Here is a 23,447-nt window from a genome sequence, read left to right as displayed (position 1 = left end):
TCACACATGCCAGTGTATTGCAAGTGGGTTAGACTATGCTTCAAAAATTAAACCAGGCCTAAAATGAGGCAGTGCCCATGTGCGGGTCTCAATCCCTCCATCTCAAGGTATGAAATAATGGAGAATTGGGATGCACTACAATGTTGCACTATTGCACATAAGTATGGAGGAATCCTAGAAGCCTCATTCTTGCTCAAAGAAACAACAGTTCGGGGCTTCACTGAGCAAAGGGGAGGATGGGAAAACAGGGAACAGCATTAATAAAAATACCCTGTAGTCAGTGCAAGGAAAGTGCCCATGTTATAGGAACGGATGTATGTATGTATGTATGTATATGGGGAGGGGCAGTGGGAATTGGTGTGGGGTGGGGTTTGGGGGGAAATGTAAGAGTGAGTGGTGTGCTGTCCATTTTAATGCACCGAACACAGGGAGCTCTGAGTATACGTTCAGAAAACACTGCCATGGATTCTTCTTGGTTTAGCTTCATGAGCTTCAGAGGGATCCCTGGAGGACAAGCTTAGAGCAGTTTCTCCCAAACGTGGCAATTCAGTGATGACTTGCCCACATGAAGGACTCATCATGGATCCTGAACAACCGACAAAAGTTTCATATCATGTTGTATGCACTTCAGTTGAGTCTGTTCATGCAACTGACCATGAATTGTCCAGTGGAGAGTGGTTGAATAACATCAATGTGCCTGGGACCCTTACAAAGGCAATGCACCATCTATGCCTTATAGTGACGTCCAAATATATGCCGACGATAGCAACAAAACACACCTACTCCAATGGCCACCAGTGACAGAACCAGGACCACTGCTAGTAGAATCAGCACACTCATCTTCTTGAGGTCCTCTTTTTCACAGTCCTCTGGCCTGATATTGACCACATGCATCTCTTCTTCTTCATATCCAAAACTCTTGACATGCTGGCATTTGACAAGGTCTAGATTGGGGATCTCCACAGTGGTTTTGTGGATCATGTGAGAGAGCCAAATGTTTCCACAGCAACTGAGTGGGTTTCCAGCTAAGTACAGATTCCGCAGGTTTTTTTCCAGAGCTGGGATCTTGCTGCTTTTCAGACTGCTGAAGCTGTTGTTTTGCAGATCCAGAACTTCCAAGGCACAGCAGCCCTCAGTCCATGGAGACAACCAGCTGAGCTGATTGTCAGATAGGTTGAGATATTTCAGGTTCGAGAAAAGGGGGAAATTTAGATTCAGAGTTGTCATGCCGTTACCGTGTAAATCCAAATATTCAAGAGAGTGTTCCAAGCCAGTCAGTGATTTGGCATCTATGTGAAGTCCCCAGTTCATAGAGAGATCTAAAACTACAAGTTGAGTCCGGTAGAAACCATACACTGGGATGTTCTTCAACTTATTGTCTGATAGATATAAATGCTGAAGCTCAGGAAGGTCAACAAAGGAGACACAACCATCTTCTTCAGCTGCAAGCCTTTTTCTGGCTAATCCTGAATACAAGCTGCAAAGACTCAGGTTGTTGCTTCGGAGGTTAAGCAGCCAGAGGCGTGGAAGGCTTGTAAAGATATCTGACCATAGCGCTTGCAGACTGTTCTCTTGAAGATAGAGTTCTTGTAACTCGTCCAGGGCACTGGCATCCAGTTCCAGATCCTGTAAAGAGTTAGAACTGATGTCAAGAATGGCCAGAGAGATGAGCTCAGAACTTGCCACAAAAGTCCGAAGGCAATTTTTGCTAAGGTTAAGAAACCGAAGGGCTGACATAGAAGCAAAGAAGTCACTCGGGATGGATTTGATCTCATTGTAGCTCAGATCCAAATGTAACAGCTCAGGCAAGTGTAGAGAACTTGCATTGCTCTTTTGATCCTGATCCAAAAGATGAAGAGGTCCATCTCCCCAACTGTAGTCCACATCCTCAGTAGCAGATTCCATCATAACAAACTGTATTATATTTTTCGTTAGATTCAGATAGGCCAGTCTGTTGACCTGTGGGAGAACAGGGAACCGAAGCAATTTGTTCTCACTCAAGTCCAGCCATATCAGGTTGAATTCTTCCTTGGATTCAGTGGAATAGAAGATCTCGATACTATTCCGGCTGAGGTCAAGAATTTGCAGCTGCTTCAAGTTGAAACCAGCAATACAGGTGAGTGAGTTCATAGAGAGGTTGAGTTTGGAGAGTTGTGATAAATTTTCAAAAGCTCCCTCTTCTATCTCCATGATCATATTACTGTGTAGGTTCACGTCAACCAAAGCTGGAGACCCCTGAAATGTTCTTTGTGATATTTCTATAATGCTGTTCTCTGCCAGTGAAAGATACTGAAGGGATGGTGCTTTGTGGAGGAAATGTTCAGCCATCCCATTATAGAGTCTATTGCGAGACAAGTCTAGCGTCCTGACTTGGGGTAGTAGCCCAATCCACAGGTTACTCTGAGCCATCCGATAGAGTTGGTTGTTGGCTAAACTGATCCCCTCCAAACTCCTCAAGCTGCTGAAGATCCCTGGCTTGATGAAGCCAATGTGGTTGGAGCTTAAGTCCAAGTGTCTGAGGGAACTGTAAAAAGTCAGGGGTATCTCTGTGATATTTTGAAGCTTGTTCTCAGAAAGGACAATTTTGTTTACATTGGGATGAAGCTCTGAGGGTATCTGGTGAAGGTTTCTGTTGTAACATAAAGCATCCATGTTTCTCTGCAGAAAAAAGGAGAGAGAGAAAAAGTTAACAGTAGCTGGAGCAACCACCTTGGAGACAAATATCACAAAGTCAGTGATAGGATCTAACTAATTAAAACCTATTCAGTTAGAAGTGTTCAAAGAACACTTTCCATAAGAAAAAACTCAATTAATTTATTGGTAACTTTATTGATTGTCTTAACTTAATTTCAGAATTATTAACTAAGGCTGATATTCAGTTTTGCAGTTACAAATTCATAACCTAGACTTATGGATCCATAGAGCGTGGTGTAATGGTTTGAGTGTTGGCACTCTGGAGACTACAGTTCGATTCCCAGCTTGGTCATGAAACCCATGGGGTGACCCTGGGCAAGTCGCATGCTTTCAGCCTCAGGGGAAGGCAATGGCAAACCTCCTCTAAAGAAATCTTTCCAAGAATACCCCATGATTGAAATACCTCTGTTTTCCTTCAGAACCAATTTCAAAATGGTGGCTAGAAGTGGCTCCATTTTGAGAGGGACTCCAACACAAGCTAAGGTATTTGGAAGTGGGACATTCTTGGCCAAGCCTTAGGGTTGCCATAAATTGGAAATGACTTGAAGGCACACCACCACCACCACCACCACCACAACAAGAAGTCTGCATTCAGTAAGACTACATTGTCTTAGGTAAATCTATATAAATGTCACCCCAATCCACCTTAAAACCCAGCAGCCAGATTGGGCAAAGAAGATCTGTTCAGCTTCCAATCAGATTGCAAGGGATATCATGTTTCTTCTACCTTCCTGCCAGTCAGTAAGACTGCATCAATCAGATGTCACAAATCTTTGTCGCAACTGCACTCCCTCCTTGAGCTCTATTCCAAAATTGAATTAACTAAGGATCTCCTTTGCCTGATGCAGTTGCTGGCTCTTATGATGGGCTGGAGGAGTCAGGCAGGCCAGGTGATATTACTTATGTCTCCCTAACTAAATAGATGATTTGGGATATTGGTGATAGCTAACAAATGAGAGACCAACAAATCTTACATTTCTTGGCTGGTTCTTTAATAAATGCATTGGCAGTGTGATAAGGCACCTGAAGGTAGCAGGGCTAAGAAGAAAAGCCTATGGAAACACCAGTGGGGAGGAAAGGAATAGAAAGGAGGTGATAGCATTGGCAGGAGAAGACAAATGGCTCTGTACTAGTTTCTTGAATGCTTGGCTTCCAGGTTGGAGCAAAGGTACTGGTTTAGACAAATGCCTGTCACATGGCGCAAGCAATTGTCTAAGCCAGAAATGGGTGAGAAGTAGCCCTTGGACTCTGTTTTTCCAGTTTCACAATGTCCTTCAATCCTCTTTTTTTTAAAGCATGATTTTCAGATACTTTCCACCCCAAACCCATATAGAAAGTCCTCCCAAAATGTGAAAGCATCCCCACCCACCCCATGAATGTTCCTCCTTCATATACCTTGGTTTGTGTTGCAATCCCTCTCAAAAGCAAAACAAAAAATTCCACAGAGGTTTTATGCACACACACACACACACACACACACTACATGAATTTTGCAAAAGTACAAAAGTGCCTAAAATTGTATAACCTAGTCGAAATGACACATTTGATTTGGGGGAAGTCTTTGAACAGTTTTTTAAGAGAATAAGACTTAGTACTTGACTTCATAAGAAAATAAATGGGGATAATAGCAATTTTAAGTTTTGCAGAATAGTAGAATGGAATAGTTCAAGACTTTCCATCCTTGGCCTTAGACATCGATCGGAGCAAAGACTGCAGTCAAGAAATCAGAGGAAGACTAGGACTTGGAAGGACAGCTGTGAAGGAACTAGATAAGATCCTGAAGTGAAAAGATATATCACTAAATACTAAAGTTAGGATTGTCAGTTCAATGATATTTTCCATTTCTATGAAGTTTATCACACTGGGGTTAATTTCAGCATTAAAGAGAGATTAAAGTGCATTTAAAGCATCTCACAAATAAAGTGAAAATGGCGAGTAACTGTGCAAATGATTGTCACACACAATTGCACAAATGAAGTGATATCGGAAATGCATTGTCACTGAAATCTGGAAAGTAAAAAGATGCATATTAATGCTTCTTTGTGACCACTTTAATGGCGGGTTTTGTGCGACATCATGTGAAATCATTTTGCATAATTATGCGATTTCCCCGGACAAACTCCGATCTCCTTCATGTGATAAACTGCTATGTATGGTTGTAAAAGCTGAACAGTGAAGAAAGCTGACATGGGAAAAATGAACTTATTTGAGATGTAGTGCTGGAGGAGTGTTCTCAGAATGCTCTGGACCACTAAAAAGACCAATGGATGGATCCTAGAGCAGATGAGGCCCAACTCTCCTTCGAAGCAAAGATAACTAAACCCAGGTTGTTCTGTTTTGGCCATATCATGAGAAGAAAGGATTCAATAGAAAATACAATAACGTTTGATAAAGTAAAGGCAGTAGGAAAAGAGGAAGATCACATCTCAGATGGCTAAATTCAACCAGAGATGTCATGGCTATGAATCTGCCAGAGTTGAGTAGGGCATTTGAGGATAAGGGGCCTTGAAGGTTTCTCACTCATAGGTTGCCATGGGTCAAAATCGACTTGAGGGCAGTTAACAACAAACATACAAGAATGGAATAATACGTAGAAGTGTGTCTTATATACCTTTAGAGGAAGTAAAATACTTTGATAATCATAACAAGCAGCTAGTAAACTGGAAGTTATATGTCTCTCACTTTTTCTTTTTTCTTTTTCTTAGTTATCTTGTTGCTTGCGGAGTTTGTTAGGTTTGTTGATAGGATGTATGTTTTCCCTCTTTCTTTCTAATAGTTTTACCTTGTGTGTTGTTTTTATTTTATCAAAACAAATGTGTGCATTAAAAAAATCAGTGCAAAAAGTAGTCAAAAACTACCCAGAAACTCTCATAATCTCATGCCTCAAGAAGAAAGCTTTTGAGAGTCTTCATTCTTGTATAGAGGAAGGAATGAAAGAAGAAAAGAGTCACATCCTTTGTTAGCAAAAGTAATATTATTAGTATCAGAACTTGCTCTGTATCTGCTCCTCATTCTCTCCTTGTTGCATTTCTTATTAAAGGCTCTTATGAGCCATTAACTCCTAATCATTCCTAAGAAACCATTTCCAGACTGCCCCAAATTCTGTGTCACAAGCGGAGGTCTCTGCCCCCCTTTTCCTTCTGAGCTCCTTTTGAACTCCTTCCAACTTTGTCTGGGCCTCTCTTCCTCTGCTTTTGCTCTTACAAAACAAACATAATTCTGCTTTTTTTCCTCTTCCCTTTTTGGCACGAGGGCCACAATCTATTATGGGTATTCCCATATGGAATAAGAAAGAATGCAAAAGGAAAACAGGATGTATGGCACTCATAGGGAAGGCAGATTTCACAGAAACAAGCTTGGGGCTCTGCAACCCTCCGCTAGGTCTGTTATCCTCTGACTTATTCATGTTCATTTGATGGGTTGGCTTGAGTCAACCTCAGTGAAGTGGGGAATTTCAGGAATTGGGAAAGAAAAGGGACAGATAGGCAAGCAAGTTTCTGGAGCTGAGAGACAGCATAGACCACAAGGGCCATGCAGGAATACACAATCAAAGCACTCCTAACAGTTGGCCATCCAGCCTCTGTTTAAAGACCTCCAAAGAAGGAGACTCCACCACTCTCCAAGAAGCCTATTCCACTGTCAAACAGCTCTTACTGTTAGGAAGTTCCTTCTAATGTTGAGGTGGAATCTCTTTTTCTGTAGCTTGCACCCATTATTTTGTGTCTTAGGGCCTGAACAGACAGGCCAAAATAAAGCTGTTTTAGGTCACTTTGGAGGTATGCTGTTTAAATGACACATGCACCTTGACCTTGGGCATGTCATATGCTCTCAGCCTCAGAGATAGGCAATGGCAACCCTCCTCTAAAGAAATCTAGTCTCCAGAGTCATAGGAGTTTATCACATGGGAGGAATTTCTTTTAATTTCGAATGAAAAGAAAGTGGGCCAGAACACATTCACGTGAATTCACTAGTTGAGTGAATTTACATGAATTCGAATTGCATTCAAACTGACTTCCCATTGCCCGAAAATAGCATGCCATTGCCCGAAATTGCATGTGATCACCTCTCATGCAATAATGTGAAACCCCATGATTGTGCTCGGACTGACTTCCCATTGCCCAAAATTTCGTGTGGTAGTCTATCACGCAATAACGTGAAACCCCATGATTGCGTTTGGACTGCCATTGGATTATACAGTGCGCCCGTGCCATACGCGGGCGTGCCTTACGCTGCCTTGAGCACACGCGTTCAAGCCGCGGGGCGCGCGCAGGGCGGAAGGGCGGCGCATCCCATTCAATTGAATGGGCGCGTGCGCCGCCGCACTGCCGCACACGAGCCCCATTGTTTCCAATGGGGCTCGAGCATAGGCGGAACTCTCCTTACGCGGAGGGATCCGGAACGGATCCCCTGCGTAAGGCGGGGACGGACTGTACTTCCAATTTCCCGTGTCTGATAAACCCCATAGTCCAACACTCAAATGACTACGCCACACTGGCTTTCTTAATGCAGCTGTTGTCTTATTCATTGCTGCTTCCTATAAATCCTGTGAGACTTCCTCAAGCCCTCCCTTTGTTGTCTTCATTTGGTGACTGTAGGTAGGGGTAAGTTGTCTTCTGCATCTGAATGGGCAGGACTCTCTGCCTGAGCAGTATCGCACCCTGGTCTGTCTCTGAGATGTGTGGCTCAGGAACCTCTTCCTGCTCTGGTTCAGCAGCAGGTCCCACCAGGTCCATGGCTTGTATCTTCGAGTCAATATCCATGTTCTGAAAGCAGGGCATGATAGGAAAATCTGAGCTGGTCCATGTTGAAGCCAAGCAGCTGACTGCATATGCATCCCCCGCTGCCACCAGTCACTTGCTCTAGAGAAACTGGAGCGTGTCCAAAGGAGGGCAACTAAAATGGTGAAGGGCCAGGAAACCATGCCCTATGAGGAAAGACTTAGGGATCTGGGGATGTTTAGCCTAGAGAAGAGAAAGTTAAGAGGTGATATGATAGCTCTGTTTAAATATTTGAAGGGATGTCATATTGAGCTTGTTTTCTGCTGCTCCAGAGAACAGGACATGGAGCAATGGACTCAAGCTACAGGAAAAGAGATTCCAGCTCAACATTAGGAGGAACTTCCTGACAATAAGAGCTGTTTGACAGTGGAACACACTCCCTCAGAATGAGGTGGAGTCTCCTTCCTCGGAGAACTTTAAGCAGAGGCTGGATAACCTGTTGGGGATGCTTTGATTGAGAGTCCTTGCATGGCAGAATGGGGTTGGACTGAATGGCTCTTGGGGTCTCTTCCAACTCCACAAGTCTATGATACTAGATGGTGGTGCTACAGCCATGGTACCATTGCAAGACTCCTCATGCTGACCTTAAAGCAAAGTGACCCATGGCAGCACTGGACACGCCAGGGGGCTCAGTGAGATGAGCATGCGGTAACCCACCTGGCTATAGAATAAAGGACTTTGCAATGGGGCCAGGATAATCCAGGCTGCCCCACTCCAGTGCAAACAGGGCCATAATGACTGCCATGGCAACATCCCATGCAATGCTCGGAGTTGCAGTTTAGGGAGGTTTAAAATTCTTAGACAGAGAGCTCTACTGCCTCCCTAAACTACAAATCCCAGGATTCCATAGGGCGGAAGGTTAGCAGTTAAAGTGTACCATTGATGTTGTTGTTGTGTGACTCCAAGTCATTTCTGACTTAAAGTGACCGTATGACAAACGTATCATGGGGTTTTCTTGGCAACTTTCTTCAGAGAGGGTTTGCCATTGCAACCCTCTGAGAGAGTGTGACTTGCCCACGGTTATCCAGTGGGTTTTCATGGCTGAGCCAGGATTTGAACCTTAGTCTCCAGAGTCCTATAGTCGAATGCTCAAACCACTACACCATGCTGGCTCCATAGTGCTCTAATTTTGTAGTGTGAACAGGCCCTAAGTTACTGCAATGCTAGAAATTTGGAAACTGAAGGAAAATTTTATGAGTGAGGCAGAATTTTTATTTGGGGGCAGTTCACACACACTCACATGTACGTAGTTCTTGAAAGCGCCCATATGCTTGTCCTTACAGGGAAACCAACCTTAGAAGTGCCTTGCTGCTTGGAGTACAGTGTAAAATTTCTGAATATATTACCAGCCTTTTTGACAACTCCAAGAGTATTTGTTATTTGAGAAGCAGGGAGGAGAGAGGAGGCCATGTGGAAGTCCTGATTCCTGTGAATTGTGCAGTTCTTTCTTCAGAATGCTTGTTTTTCGGGAAGCCCTTCCCCAAACCATCTGTAGAAAAACAGGCCATGCAGCGAGGATGGAAGCTGGGAAAGCCGTCTTGTAGAAAGTGAGCATTGGTTGGCTCACTTGTGAGTAATGAGAGATGTGCGTACGTATGTCTTTCCAGACAAATGGCATGGCTTTAGCATGCCAGAAGAAGGCAATCCCGTAGCCAAAATGGCAAGTTTCCAAACAACACGGCTCGCTGAGCATGAAGGACGGGAGGAATGTATATCTTTGAGTTCCTTGCTCTCAAATGCATGAAGAGATAATGCCCTCACCATTTTCAACAAATATGAAGATTTTTGTACAATCTTTGGGATTATCCAGAAAAAATGAAAAAGTCCACGGAAGTATCAAGACTTTCCCGTTTCTTTTTGTTTTGATTTTACCTGCATATTCATGGTTTTGCATCCTAACGTTCTTGAAATAGGATAGAGTTTCCCTCCATCCCTTCCTCCCTTGCGTCCTTCCTTCTCCTGTTCTGAATGATCAAGCATCATATCTAGATTCAGACTAAGTTGCAGAAACTGACTTTCACTGGTTTTCACTGAGCCCATTTTATTATTATAATTATATTTATAATTTAATAGTGCTCAGTGGAAACTGGTGAGAGTCAGTTTCTGCATGTTGTCTGAGTCCAGATGTGACACGTGATCAGGAAAAGTGGGGAGAAGGAAGGCCTGTAAAACTGGTGGTCATGAGGCTATTTTTAAAATTATGCTGATTTTATAGGAATTTGACATTCTAAATCCAGAAAATGAGCTCAAGCAGCTGCAAACCCATGCCTGTGACTCCCCAACTGAGTCCATCTATCTGGCATGCGGTCTTCCTCTCCTTCTTTTACCCTCTACCTTTCCTAGCATTATTGTTTTTAATAGTGATCCGTGCCTTCTCCTTATGTGGCCAAAGAACGACAGACTCAATTTGATCATCTTGGCTTCCAAGAAGAGTTCTGATTTGATTTGTTCAAGGACCCATTTGTTTGACTTTTTAGGTGTCCATGGTATCCTCCAGCACCACATCTCAAATGGGTTGATTTTCTTTCCATCTGCTTTCTTTACTGTCCAGCTCTCATGTCTGTTCATGGAGAAGAGAAATACAGTGGCCTGGATGATTCTGACTTGAGTATTATTATTATTATTATTATTATTATTATTAAACTTTATTTCTATAGCGCTGTAATTATACAATTGTATAATTGTGCTCAATTGTATATCTTTGCTGCTCTTTAGAAGCCTTTCCAGCAATTTGCCTATCCACAGCAGACTTAATGGCATTAAATTCATACCTGCCAACATTTGTCAGATGAAAACAAGGACATGTTTGGTCAAACAATATCACAGCATGGGCAAGATGGCAAAATCTATTAATGAGGAAAAACACACAAGCTAGGAGAGGCTGCAGCAGTTTGCTTTTGCCTGAGCCTACTGGAAAAGGCAAGACTCCTCTCCTTTCCATGCTGCTGAGTTGATTGACTTCAAACAACTTTTGCATTTTAAAACTCAGCTTGCAGCAACTGAAGTAAGCTGAGGACAAAGGGAGGATGAGAGAGGTCTAACCCACACTGCAGAAATAACACAGTTTGACATTGCCTTAACTGCCATGGTTATGGAATTTAGTGATTTGTAGTGTTTGAGATATCTGGCCTTCTCTGTCAGAGAGCTCTAGTGCCACAAACTACAAATCACAAGATTCCATAGCATTGAGCCATGGTCATTAAAGTGGTGTCAAACTGTGTTATTTCTGTAGTGCAGATTAGACCAGAGAAACCAAGATATTTTAACAGCAGTTGAAAAAGTGAAGGACGAAGGATTAATTGTCACTGTCTCAGCTGGATCAGGACAGTAGGAGGGTATGTAGATTTTGCATTTTATAGCCTCTTCCAAACTGCTCCTTTCCTGGCGAGGAAAAGAAAAAGTTGGGGATAAGATAGTAAACACTGGAATGCAATGATTTGGCAACAGCACCCTTTGGATTTCTTCTCCAAAGGCAGCAAACAGAAGATGGGAATTCCAGAGCACAGGTCTGGCTCACGCAGATCCCTGGAAGAAGAGTTGATCTAAGATAACTTTAGGGATGGAATGAATATTCTGTTATTCATTTTCTGGCCCATGGTTGGGTTTCCTGGCACCCAGGAAACCCAATTGGGAAGAATAACACAGTAACAAGGATAATGTACAATTTTCACCCAGTATTCATACATCATAATTTCTGCCCCGGGAAACTATTCTGCAGAGAAATACACCTGTATGAAAAGTACATTTCCATAAAAACATTATTTCCAGATATCCACTTTGTATGATGTATGTACAAAATTACAATTTTAGTGCAAGGGTTTTTTTAAGTGCAAAATTACTGCGTTTTGGCAGATTATAGCAACCATATACAACAAAACTCCACACGCGAATCTCTGGAAACAGCACTTTTTTGTGCAAAACATGACAACTCTCATACACACACACACAAACAACATGTACATTTCTGCACAGAATATTTTCCCAGAACACTTCAGGGTGTTATATGTACCAGGCAAGAAATGGTCAGAAATATTCTTTTTTTCCCTCCACACCAGGGAGAAAAAAATTGGAATTTATGTACCCCCCAACTGTCCAAATTTGACAAGGACAATCCTGATTGTCATCCCACTTTTTCAGCCGCTTTAAAAATGTTCCAATTTCTCTCTCTTCCACCCACTTGCCTTCTTTGTCCTCACTTTATTTCAGTTGCTGCAAACTGAATTTAAAGTGGAAAAGTAGCTCGCACTCACTTAACTCAGCCAGGAAACAGGAGGAGAAGAAGGGGCTGCATCTCACTCTTCCCAGTGGGCTCAGGCAAAAGCAAACTGCTGCAGCTGCGCCTAGTTTGTCTGTACTTCCTCATTAATGACTTTTGCATTCTTGACACATTGTGTTCTTGCTTGGCTACACGTATTCTGGTTTTCCTCCGTAAAATGTCGGAAGGGAGAAATTACTTGTTTGTGAGAACAAAACAAGTCAGATTTTTACATCGCTACAACTAGTTGTACCCACACCCCAGTCTTATGCAGCTGGGTCCCAATTCTCCAGGAAGTGCTCTTGCATGGTCATGGGTGTGTATGTGTGCCTTCAAGCTGCCTGTTGATTTGTGGTGACTCCCTACATTTCATAGAGTTTCCTCAAAGCTTGGTTGCAGTAAAATGCAAAAGCATTTCACATGATTTCAAGATCCATTAACAGAAACGATTGCCTCTTCTGGCCTCCTATTCCAGCCGCCTTTCTGGCTCAGAAGACAATCTAGTTTAACAATCTGGTTTAACGAAACTTGAATCTCTTAACCTCCCTTTGTCCTCCCAATGTTCTGTAATCATAATAAGAGGGGAGAGAGGGAACAGACTTAGAATACACTGCCTATGCCCTGCCTTTCATTTTTCCCTAGAAAGAGATGTGAGATCATTTTGGCCAGGAAAGAAACTTTAACTGTGCAGAATGGGCCCCAAGGCCCAAAGAATCTGGTGGGTCTGGGAATCTGGGAATCTTTTATTCAAGGCTGATGACAGGCAGGAGGGAAGCATCAGAATTAGATGTCCATGGATGGGAATGGCACAAGGGTTGGCTTTTGAGCATGATTTGCTAAGTGTGTGTGCTTTTCCTGGTGCAAAAAGTATATACAGTACTGAAAATTAAAGAGTTGTGAGTTCAGGAATGTGTTTTGGGGACCATAAGTGAATCAAACACACTTTTCTTCCATTGCTAGTTAGCTCCAAACATCCATCCTTTTATCAACAGAGCGTGGAAAAGTTCTTTTTCTGGAGGAGCAGGAGGACTCCAGTACCCAGTATTGTACATCCCGAATGGCCAGATGCTGGGAAATGTAGTCCAAAAAAGAGAGCTTTTCTAAGTTCGTTCAATGTGTGTAAGTGTCTATGAAATGACTGGATTGTTGAATAGCAGATAGCAAGAAATCCTAGCTGATCTATACCCGAGTCACCCAACCTACAGCAGATAACATCAAACCTGGGATGACTGCAGACATAACACTTAAGAGCCAAACTACATGGGATGACGTTCATGGTGGTGCCGGATTTCCTTTCCAAAAAAAGCATGCTTAAACTATCCACTATTTAGAGGCGTCATTAATCAAAACATTTTCCTGCACAGTTGCACAACAGTCCCAGTAATGGGTTGATTTTAAAATGAATCAGCCAAACCAAGCTATTACCATTTCACAGAGTGGTGCTGCCATGGGCCGGTAGGTTGAGATGCCACCATTCAGCACTGCCAGGAAGAAGTAGAAGTGGAATTGCATGGCTCTGTAGAGTAGAGGAAAAGGAATGGTTAGAGAGCAGTGGAGTCCAGGAGGAATTGAAGAAGGGGGGGGGGGGCTCATATCAGTGGGGTGGATAGTCCATTCTGGGTTTTCAAATTTAGTACAAATTTTAGGTGCTTCTCATGTTTGCAAATTGGCCAAGGATGCAGTTGCCCTGTGGCATCAGCGACATTTTTAATGCCATAATTCCCAACTGCATCCCATAAGTAAATGTATCCTGTCAGGGGTAAGTCACTCTTTTTTGCCATGCAATAAGGTCCTAAGCAGTGTACACAACAGTTACCTAGATTTACTGATCTATAATGGCTTCACATTCATGATGGTGACTTAGGGACTCAATAGGCCACTTCTTTACTAGCCAGATTGGGGCCACGGCAACCTCACACCGTGGCCCCAATCTGGCCTTTCAAGGGTGCAAACAGGAGCTGCAAAAAGTGGAGGAGTGTCATAACGCTGCACGCCATGTGGAGAGGCACATGGAGTTATGGTGCCCTGGGACGGGGTCAGGGCATGCGTCATCTGGACGCGCTGCCCTGACTCCATCCCCAGGCCAGCTTTTTAGATACTATTGCCATGATTGCAATGCCCCCCCCCCCTGCAACTTTTACTTTACTACTTTATCATTTGCATGTAGAGAAGGAGGTCCATTCTGACAGGAACTGGAGTGCAAGTTTAGGAATCTCATTTCTTCAGGCTGCCATGGTTCAGCAGGCAGTAATATTCACTGTTCAAGAAAGGAGAACTAAGAATGGATTTGAGTACAGTGGAGACAGGCTAGTGGTCTGATCCACTAACTTGGGGATGTTGGGGGGAGTGCAAAGAGACTTGTGGAAGCTTAAAGACTAACCAGTTCTATCAGGCATAAGCTTTTGTGGACAGCAGCCTATTTGCATCTGATGATGGGAAACCATGGAAGCTTATACCCAATAAATCTTGCTTGCAGGTGTGGAGGGAGTAGCATCTGGTTCCTGGGCCACTTTTTGTGGACTTTTTCATAAAATATGGACATTTTCAAGGGCAGTTTTGTGGCTCCCAAACTCAACCCCTTAAAAAAAAATCAAGAGATATCCCCCTCTAAAATAGTCCCAACTGCAGCAAAATGGCCTGTTACCAAGGGATTATTCACACTGCAAAAATAATCCAGGATGAATCCGGGTTAAATCTCAGTTGTTCACATGCATCCTGAATGCACCTGATTAAGTTGGCTGCCATGGCTGAACTGGGATTTGATTCTTGATTTCCTAGTCCAACACTCAAACCACTACACCACCGTGGCTGCTAAGTAGGGTCAGCCCTGGTTAATAGTTGGATGAGGGACCTCATAGGCTATATTTCAGAGGAAGGAACTGGCAAAATCACTTCTGAGTGTTCCTTGCCTAGGAAAACTCTATGAAATTCATGGGACTGCTCTAAGGCAACTTAAAGGAGAGGTGGGAAATATAAATAAAAATTATTATTATTATTATTATTATTATTATTATTATTAGAGGCACATGAACACATGCAGCAAATCAAACCTGAACTCTTCCTAGGATCCAAGATGACTAAAGTAGAAAAGACAAAATGAGGCAAAGGTAGAAAGCAGTAGGAGAAAAGGAAGATCCGATTTCAGCTAGATAGATTTAATCATGGTAGCCATGGCCCTGAGTTTGCAAAATCTGAGCAGGGCTGTTGATCACAGGGAGACCTAGAGATCTTTTATTCATAGGGTTGCCATAAATTGAAGTCTACTTGATGGCACATAACAATAACAAAGTATAACCTTGCATATAGTTTATTATTATCTATTAAAATATTTAGATCCCACCCTTTATCCAAAGATCTCAGGGTGGTATACATTCAAACCATTCTTACAAATTTTAAATAGTATAAACAAAGTATTTTTTTTAAAAGCTGAAATCATATTAAACAATTAACAAAATTAAAAGGTTGATTTAAAGGGTTTAAATAGTTTTAAATGGTTTAAAGTGAATTGTAAGCATGTGCATTGGAGAATTTTTAAAAACTACATCTTGGTTGCACTACGCCACCTAATTGTGAAAATGTTCAACTCAAAAGCTCAGTGTTCAGTGGCGGACATTTGTGCACAAAGCACAAGGATATGCATTGATGTGTAATGCCTGCTTATGCACATCTCTGAGCAATGCAACTGCACTGGATCCAGGAGGGCAATTTACATCCCCTGTGACCGTGATGTTGTTGTGTGGCTTCAAGTTGTTTCCAACTTATGGTGACCCTGAGGCAAACCTATCATGGGGTTTCCTTGGCAAGATTTGTTCAGAGGAGGTTTGCCATTGCCTTCCCCTGAGGCTGAGAGGGTGTGACTTGCCCAAGATCACCCAGTGGGTTTCGTGGCCAAGCTGGGAACCGAACTCTGGTCTCCAGAGTCATAGTCCAGCACTCAAACCACTATGCCACACTGGCTCTGTAGGCTGCCAAAAATCCCCCAAAGCGTAACAAAAGGAAACAAAACTAGAAGTACTGGTTTTGAAAAAGAAAATAGGGAAGTTTTTAAAACAAGGCCAGAGTGCCCTGCAACCTATTTAAGTCTAGCGGCTTTTAGACTTCTAAGAACTTCATTCTGAGGTGAGCAAAGGATACAGTGTGGTGAGGTCATCTATTGCCCCATGGCTGCCCACTGCTAACATGCAACAAAATGCCAAAGTGGCCAGTTTTTTCCTTGCCTTCCAACAGACTTTGAGCCACTCCTGTGCCTACACAGATCTATCTAATGTGTGACTGTGGTTTTTTCTGTTCCTGAGAAGAGGCTGGAAGGACATGCAAAGACTGTGGCCAAGTTAAGATTCAAATCCACATCTTTGACATACTCTCAGAAACTTTCAATTCTCCCTTACGTCTCAACAATATTAAGGCAATAGATTTCACGGGGAGAATAAGATGAGCCTGAATGGCAAAGACATATCTTCTAGTCCAGCATCCTGCTGCCCCTAGTAGTCAACTAAATGCTTCCAGGAAACGGATAGCCAGAACCTTAGGGCAAATTTTTTTGCTCATGATGACTTGTAAGTAACTGGTATCTCATGACATGATATAGGATTGATGAACCTGCAGGCTTCAGGCCAAATGTGACCTATGGAGGTCGATGATAGTCTCTCCCTCTTGTACAGAAAAGTTCCCAAACATATTAGGTGGCTTATCAGTTAGGAAGGTGAGCAGAGTTGGTGGCAGCAGGGGGGATACCACTGTTATTACCCATCAATGATCACAAATAACAGCAGTATTCCCAGTGCCAGCTTAATTCTGCCACTCCCATTCCTTTTTCAATCCAGAAGGGCTAGAATAATAGAATCATAGAACTGGAAGAGACCCCAAGGAGTCATCCAGTGTAATCCCCTACCATGGAGGAATACACAGTCAAAGCACTCCCTACAGATGGCCATTCAGCCTCTTTCCGAAAAACTCCAAAGGAGACTCCAAAACAGCCTATTCTACTATTGAACAGCTCTTACCATTAGGAGGTTCTTCCTAATGTTTACATTGAGGTCATTCCCACTTACAGAAAAATCCAAATCTCGATTTGGCTCTGCTCCGCTATGCCAAATCAATTCCAAAAGGCCCCTCATCCACATATGAATGGGGACCTTTTGGAATTGCTGTTTTTTGACATGGACCTTCATCCCCGTTTGTTGGCCCCTCTCCCGGCCTCTGCGCTCTTGACTTGGCTCTTTCCCCAGTTGGGTCTGAGGCTGAGAGAGTGTGACTTGCCCAAGGGAGGGAGGTGGCTCAGTGAAGATTTGAGGAGGAGGAGGTGCCCGCCACTGTCTCCCCCAGTCCCTTCCCCCATCCCCCCCCGCCTGAATCACCACTGGATGGAGAGAAGGAGTAGGAGGAGGATGGAGGCGAGGCCGGGTGGAAGGAGCGCGGACACCGGGGAATGGAGACAGGAGGAGGAGGGGGGAGACTGTTTTTTGCTCCAGAGAATAGGGTCACACCCAGTGCCACCTTTTTGGGTCCTTTTAAAAAAAACAAAAAAACTAATAGCAAAATCGTTAGAATGGCTAAGCAGCTATATGTTTCTACAAATAATTGCTTTGCCAATCTATTGCTTTTGCGCTTAGTTTTATTTGTTTTTTTTAAAAGGACCCAAAAAGGTGGCACTGAGTGTGTGTGTGACATTTCTGGGGATGGACAACACACACCCCCCTGCCATTTGTCCCTCCCCTTTTAAAAAGATAGATTCTGATTTGGAGTTCCCACTCTTAGGGATCACATCAGAATTGATTTTTTCCAAAAGAACCACCAAAAACCGGCTACCAAAATACCTCAGGCTTTTGGCATTTGCTCCACATTTTTTCCATTGGAATTGATCCAGTGAGGATTGGGATGAATTTCCAGTGGGAACTAGGGGCACATACATTGAATCAGGATTCGAGGCTTATGGAATCTCTTTTCCAGTAGCTTGATTCCATTGTTCCAGGTCCTAAGAGATTATCAGACGGGGGACGGGATGTCCTTGTCCTGTCCTTTTCTCATCCTTAAAGTGTGATCATGAAAATAATTTCATATGATGTGATGCTTATCCTGTCAGTGTCCCAGCATTAAACTGTGATTGACCACGATCTCGTGAAAGACTTTCACATGACGTTGCACTTATCCAGTCATTGTCCCGTCTTTGAAGTCGAATGGTCCTGTCCTTGCCCTTCATTTTGTATTAACGGATGAACTTGTTAATGCAGTTCTGCTTCACTGACAGTTTAATGACAGGATCATTGCGAACATGTGAATGTCTTTTACGCAATCACTGTCACAGATGGGATATGGATGGGCTTTGCTCCCATCCCCCGTCTGATAATCTCCCTATTCTCTGGAGCAGAAAACAAGCTTGCTCCATCCTCAGCATGGCATCCCTTCAAATATTTAAACATGAGTATCATGTCTCCACTTAATCTTCTCTTCCCCAGGCTAAGCATACTTCGAAGATTCTTGGAAGTGTTAGGAAGACAACATGCTCTCTCGATACCTGCCCCTCATGGCTGGCTGCTCAGTGGGGAACTGCGGTAGCATCTATGTTGCACCGCATAATAAATACATCTCTTAGCGAGGGGTGGCTTCCATCTAGCCTGAAAGTAGCAGTTGTTAAACCTCTGCTAAAAAAGCCCTCTTTAGACCGCCTGATACATAACAACTATCGGCCTGTCACTGCTGCCTTTTTTGGGTAAGGTGATCGAGAGAGCGGTTGCCTTCCAGCTTCAAGCAATCTTGGATGAAACGGATTTTCTAGACCCATTTCAAACCGGCTTCCGGGCGGGCTATGGAGTTGAGACTGCCATGGTCGCCTTAGTTGATGACCTCCGTCTGAGCATGGACAGGGGAAGCGTGTCCCTGTTAGTGCTTTTGGATATCTCAGCGACTTTCGATACCATCGACCATGGTATCCTTCTGGAACACCTGAGGGAGTTAGGTATCGGGGCCACTGCGCTCCAGTGGTTCCGTTCCTACCTCTTGGGTAGATTCCAGATGGTGCAGCTGGGGGACGTCTGCTCCGATAAGAGGAAACTTACATCTGGTGTCCCTCAAGGAGCTATTCTGTCCCCCATGCTATTTAACATTTACATGAAACCGCTGGGCGAGATCATCCGTAGACACGGGCGCAGTGTTATCAGTATGCTGATGACACCCATATCTGTGTCTCCGACTGATGAAGTGACTAAGGATGGCATCTCTCCTCTAAATGCCTGCTTGGAGTCAGTAATGGGCTGGATGAGGAAAAACAGACTCAGCTTGAATCCAGAGAAAATGGAAGTACTAGTGATAGGTTCCCCAGGCCCGGGTACTGTAATTTCGCCACCTGTCCTGAACGGGGTCACACTCCCCCTGAAGGACTCTGTTTGCAGTCTGGGAGTGCTTCTGGACTCGTCGCTCCAACTGACATCTCAGGTGGGTGTGACGGTCAGAAGCGCTTGTTATCAGCTTTGGCTGATACGCCAGCTGCGACCCTACCTGGACTGAAGGGACCTTGAAACTATAGTACACGCTCTGGTAACCTCTCGATTGGATTTCTGTAATGCGCTCTACATGGGGCAACCCTTGTACCAAACTCGGAAGCTTCAATTAGTGCAGAACATGGCAGCGAGACTGGTCACTGGATGCTCCAGGGCTGACCATATAACACCAATTTTGAAAGATCTTCATTGGCTGCCTATTCGCTTCCGGGCGCAATACAAGGTGTTGGTAATTACCTACAAAGCCCTAAATGGCTTGGGCCCAGGGTACTTGGAGGACCGCCTCTCCCCATATAATCCGCCCCGCACACTCAGATCTGTCGGGAAGAAATTGCTGAAGATCCCAACTGTGCATTATGCGGCGACCTCGCAAAGGGCCTTTTCCATCTTGGCCCCAAAAATGTGGAATAACCTTCCCAACGAGTTCCGTTCCACCACCTCCCTGGATCTCTTCAAAAAGAACCTTAAGACCTATTTTTTTCACCAAGCTTTCCCCCCATGAGATGTGATATTATACACTCTCCCCCCATTTGTTATGACCTTGGCTATGTTCTCGGACTTTCAACTCAGCTGGCTGTGTAATTAGTTTATTTTTTTAATATGATATTTTAAATCATTTTATTGACATGTCTGTATTTTAATTGCATACTGTACGCCGCTTTGATCACCATGGAAAAGCAGGATAGAAATAAAAAATTTATTACTATTATATTATTATTATTAAGCATACCCAGCTCCCTAAGATGCCCCTCATAAAAGCATGGTTTTCAGACTTCCCCTCCTTTTTGTCACCCTCCTCTGGACACGTTCCACCTTGTTAACATCTTCTTGAATTGTGGTGCCCAGAACTGGATGCAGTACTCCAGGTGAGGTCTGACCAAACCAGAATAAAGTGGCACTATTATTTCCCTCAATCCAGACATTATATTCCTATCGATGCATCTTAGAATTGCATTGGCTTTCTTAGCTGCTGAATCACATTGCTGACTCAGGTTCATCCTGTGGTCCACTAACACTCCTAGATCATGTACTGTTATCAAGCCAGGCATCACCCATCTTATATCTGTGCATTTCATTTTTACTGCCCAAATGTAGTATCCAACATTTTTCCCTGCTGAAATCCATTATTTGACTCTCCCACCCAGTTTTGGTTCCTCACCCCAGCATGGTACCTCTGAACACAGCAGTTCCATTCAGATATCCAGACCTCATTGATAGACCTTTTCCTCTGCCTCCATAATCTAGTCTTCTTTTGAAGCCATTAAGCTATCAACTGTCTTCGCCACATCTCATGACATTGATTGGGATCATATTGGTCATGCAATTGTACTTCTTTGGCCCTTGTGCAACAGGCCTATTCCTTTCATGGTTGCGTAAGCAGAATTCCATGAGTGTAAACATTTGACATGGGCCTAATCTTATCATTAGTCTTGTCTAGAGCAGAGCCACCAAATCAACTGATTTATGTACACTTCGACTCACCCTCCAACACTTGATTGAATGGGTCTACTCTAGTTGGGATGAGCCTCCAGGATTCCAGGCATGCAGTTGTGCATTTTTGGATGGGGTGGTAACCATTTGTCACTGCCTTCAATGAGATTCACTGGGATGGGAGAAACCCTGGCTGTACATTCCCCCTTGCGCAAGGGGACAATAAAAAGGCACATGGAATCATCACACTGGTATTCATCACACTGGTATTCAGCAGGAGGGTGGTGTACTGCAACCACCATGTAAGTACATCACTGTGGATTTGCACCATGTAAGCATGATGTTGGCTAATTTTGCTATGTGTGAAAATGTACTTTCTTTGCAACCTGCTAACAATCATTTTCACCAGATGACTGCAACTCCCAGCAGCCTTGGATAGCATGAGGAATGGGTGTTGTGATCCATAAACATTTGGAATGCTGCATAGTTGCTATCCCTTTCCTCAAGCAACCAGTTGGCAACTGCTCCAGTCCTTGTCATGTAACATGTGGAATGAGGTAAAAGCACCTGTTACAGACAAGTCCATTTGCTCTGATGACGTCCCATCTGGTTATATTCAGAATCATGTTTCAATTTTAATCCTACCTCCATTACATTAATAGAATGCAGAGAGAGAGAGAGAGTACAATCTGGCCAAATTTCCCAAACTTAACCAAAATGCATGTTTATTCCAGAGAAAGTCCCACTGGCTTCAATGGGGCTTACTTCTGTTCATTTTATTTCTCCACTTCTATCCTGTCTTTCCTCCAATGATCTCAAGATGATGTAAATGCTCTCCTGCCTCCGTTTGATGCTCACAACAACCCTGTGAGGTGGGTTAGGTTCAGAAATAGTGAGGGTGACTGATCCAGGGTCACTGAGTGAGTCTCATGACCCATCAGGGATTAGAATCTGAGGGTGCATCTACACTATAGAAATAATGATGTTTGTCACCGTTTTAAGTGCTGTAGGTCCATCTTATGGAATCCTGGAATCTGTAGTTTTACAAGGTCTTTAGCCTTTTCTGCCAAAGGGTGCTGGGGCTTTCACAATACTACAAATCCTAGGATTCTGTAGGATGAAGCCATGGCAGTAGGTTGCTGAAGAGAGTCTTGGGAGTCTTAGGTTGCCTCTACACTATAGAAATAATGCAGTTTGACACCATTTTAAGTGCTACAGCTCCATCCTATGGAATTGTGGGATTTATCATTTTACAAGGTGTTTAGCTCTCTCCGCTAAAGGATTCTGGTATTTCACAAAACTACAAATCCCAGGATTCTGTAGGGTCTTGGGGGTCTTAAGATGCCTCTGCACTGTAGAAATAATGCAGTTTGGCCCCACTTTAACTGCTGTGGCTCCATCCAACAGAATTCTGAGATTTGTAGCACTTTTTGGCAGAGAAGGCTAGAGACCCCAGGATCCCATAGGATGGAGCTGCAGCACTTAAAGTGGAGTCAAACTGTGTTATTTCTACAGTGTAGATGCACCCTAAGGCTCCCAGGACCCACTTCAGCAATCTGACCATTACTCCATACTGCCTCTGGGTAAGCACATACATAGAGTTGCACTCTCCAGCCTTCTCACATGTCTATGAATGGGACATATGGTACAAACAGGAGCATATTTACTCAAAAGCAAGCACCAATGAGTGGAGCAGTAGAACTCAAACATTGTCCTTCCTTTTCCTCTGTGGGATGTGAGCATCGCACATTGCTTTCATTGCAACCACTCTCCAATTAATCTTTCCTTTCCTAAAACAGCAAACAGGCCAATAAAGAGCAGATGTTCTGTTTTAACCCGATGAAATCAGAGTCTCCCAAAGTAGTCCAAGAATCCAGACAGATCCCTTAATTTATCTGTTTTGTGATCAGAACAAACATCTGCTTAGATTTTCTCCCACCCACTTCTCAGCAAGACATTTAATACAAAATAAAAATAAAGGGGTACCCACCTAAGGTTGTGGTGGCAATGTGGGCCCTGGGTATCCTTTGGGGATTCTTTTCCAGAGAGGTGCCCTCTGCAATGGGAATGTCAAGGCTGATTCTTTCTACTGGAGCAACACAGAGGCGCATGCATGCGCCGTCCAGAGGCATCTGAGCTGAGTGAGAGCAAGCCGAGAGAAAAAGTTAAGTCACCCAAGAAGGGGAGTGGGTGAACAGAGATTGCTTCTCACAGATTACTCCTTGGCTCTTCATGCGCTCTTCAGGTCTCATCCTGGTTTCCTTCAGAGCATCAGCCTGGCTAATGATTTGCAGAAGAGCATGTGATGCTCGCTTTATGTTCCAAACCACTCTAATATTTATTTTAAAACACACACACATCTCAGCTGGTTTCCTGGAGTTCTCGGTTTGTGTGTGGGTTGCATGCTGACTTCTTCTCTCAGTCGAACATTCCTAAGAAGTGTCGGCCCCCAAAATCGCCTTTTATTGAGTGACTCTGGAGACCAGGGTTCGAATCTCAGTTCAGCCATGGGGGGGAGAGGGATAATCCATTCAGGCTGGGGACTTTCTAGGATCTGTCTCCTCCAAAGTAACTTTACCAGCCTTTGCCAATAATGCAATTCTGCCCGGTAGAGGATTTTTGGGGTGGCAGGAGCCAGTGTGGTGCAGTGGTTTGAGTGCCGGACTATGGAGACGAAGGTTTGAATCCTGGGTTGACCATATAAATCCATTGGGTGACCTTAGGCAAGTCACACTCTCTCAGCCCCAGAGGAAGGCCATATCAAACCACCTCTGATCAAATCTTGCCAAGAAA

The 23,447-nt window shown here is 43.7% G+C and overlaps 1 protein-coding gene across 1 annotated transcript; it reads right to left on the bottom strand.

Annotated features, from left to right (window-relative positions):
• Positions 1-726: 726 nt before the first annotated feature.
• On the bottom strand, positions 727-22,674 carry LRRC32 (leucine rich repeat containing 32). The gene is made up of 3 exons (XM_089508280.1): positions 22,645-22,674; positions 13,153-13,243; positions 727-2,658 (listed from the first exon to the last, which is right to left on the bottom strand). Exons 2-3 carry the CDS (start codon positions 13,237-13,239, stop codon positions 727-729), a joined length of 2,019 nt encoding a protein of 672 aa, XP_089364406.1. The 5' UTR covers positions 13,240-13,243; positions 22,645-22,674.
• Positions 22,675-23,447: the final 773 nt, after the last annotated feature.

Source organism: Sceloporus occidentalis, unplaced genomic scaffold (genome assembly GCF_023333645.1).
Source record: "Sceloporus occidentalis isolate IW3139 unplaced genomic scaffold, rSceOcc1.0.p SCAF_2, whole genome shotgun sequence".
In the NCBI taxonomy this organism is placed as follows: Eukaryota; Metazoa; Chordata; class Lepidosauria; order Squamata; family Phrynosomatidae; genus Sceloporus; species Sceloporus occidentalis.
Note: the sequence above shows the minus strand (reverse complement) of the source record. Positions and strands in the feature narration are given on the sequence as shown.

What these genes read in the sequence shown, in the direction of transcription:
- LRRC32 (XM_089508280.1), bottom strand. Translation starts at nt 13,239, where the DNA reads ATGCAATTCCACTTCTACTTCTTCCTGGCAGTGCTGAATGGTGGCATC. An exon ending in CAGCACCACTCTGTGAAATG is followed by an intron (nt 2,659 to 13,152) that starts GTAATAGCTTGG and finishes TTTTTTCTGCAG; the next exon opens with AGAAACATGGATGCTTTATG.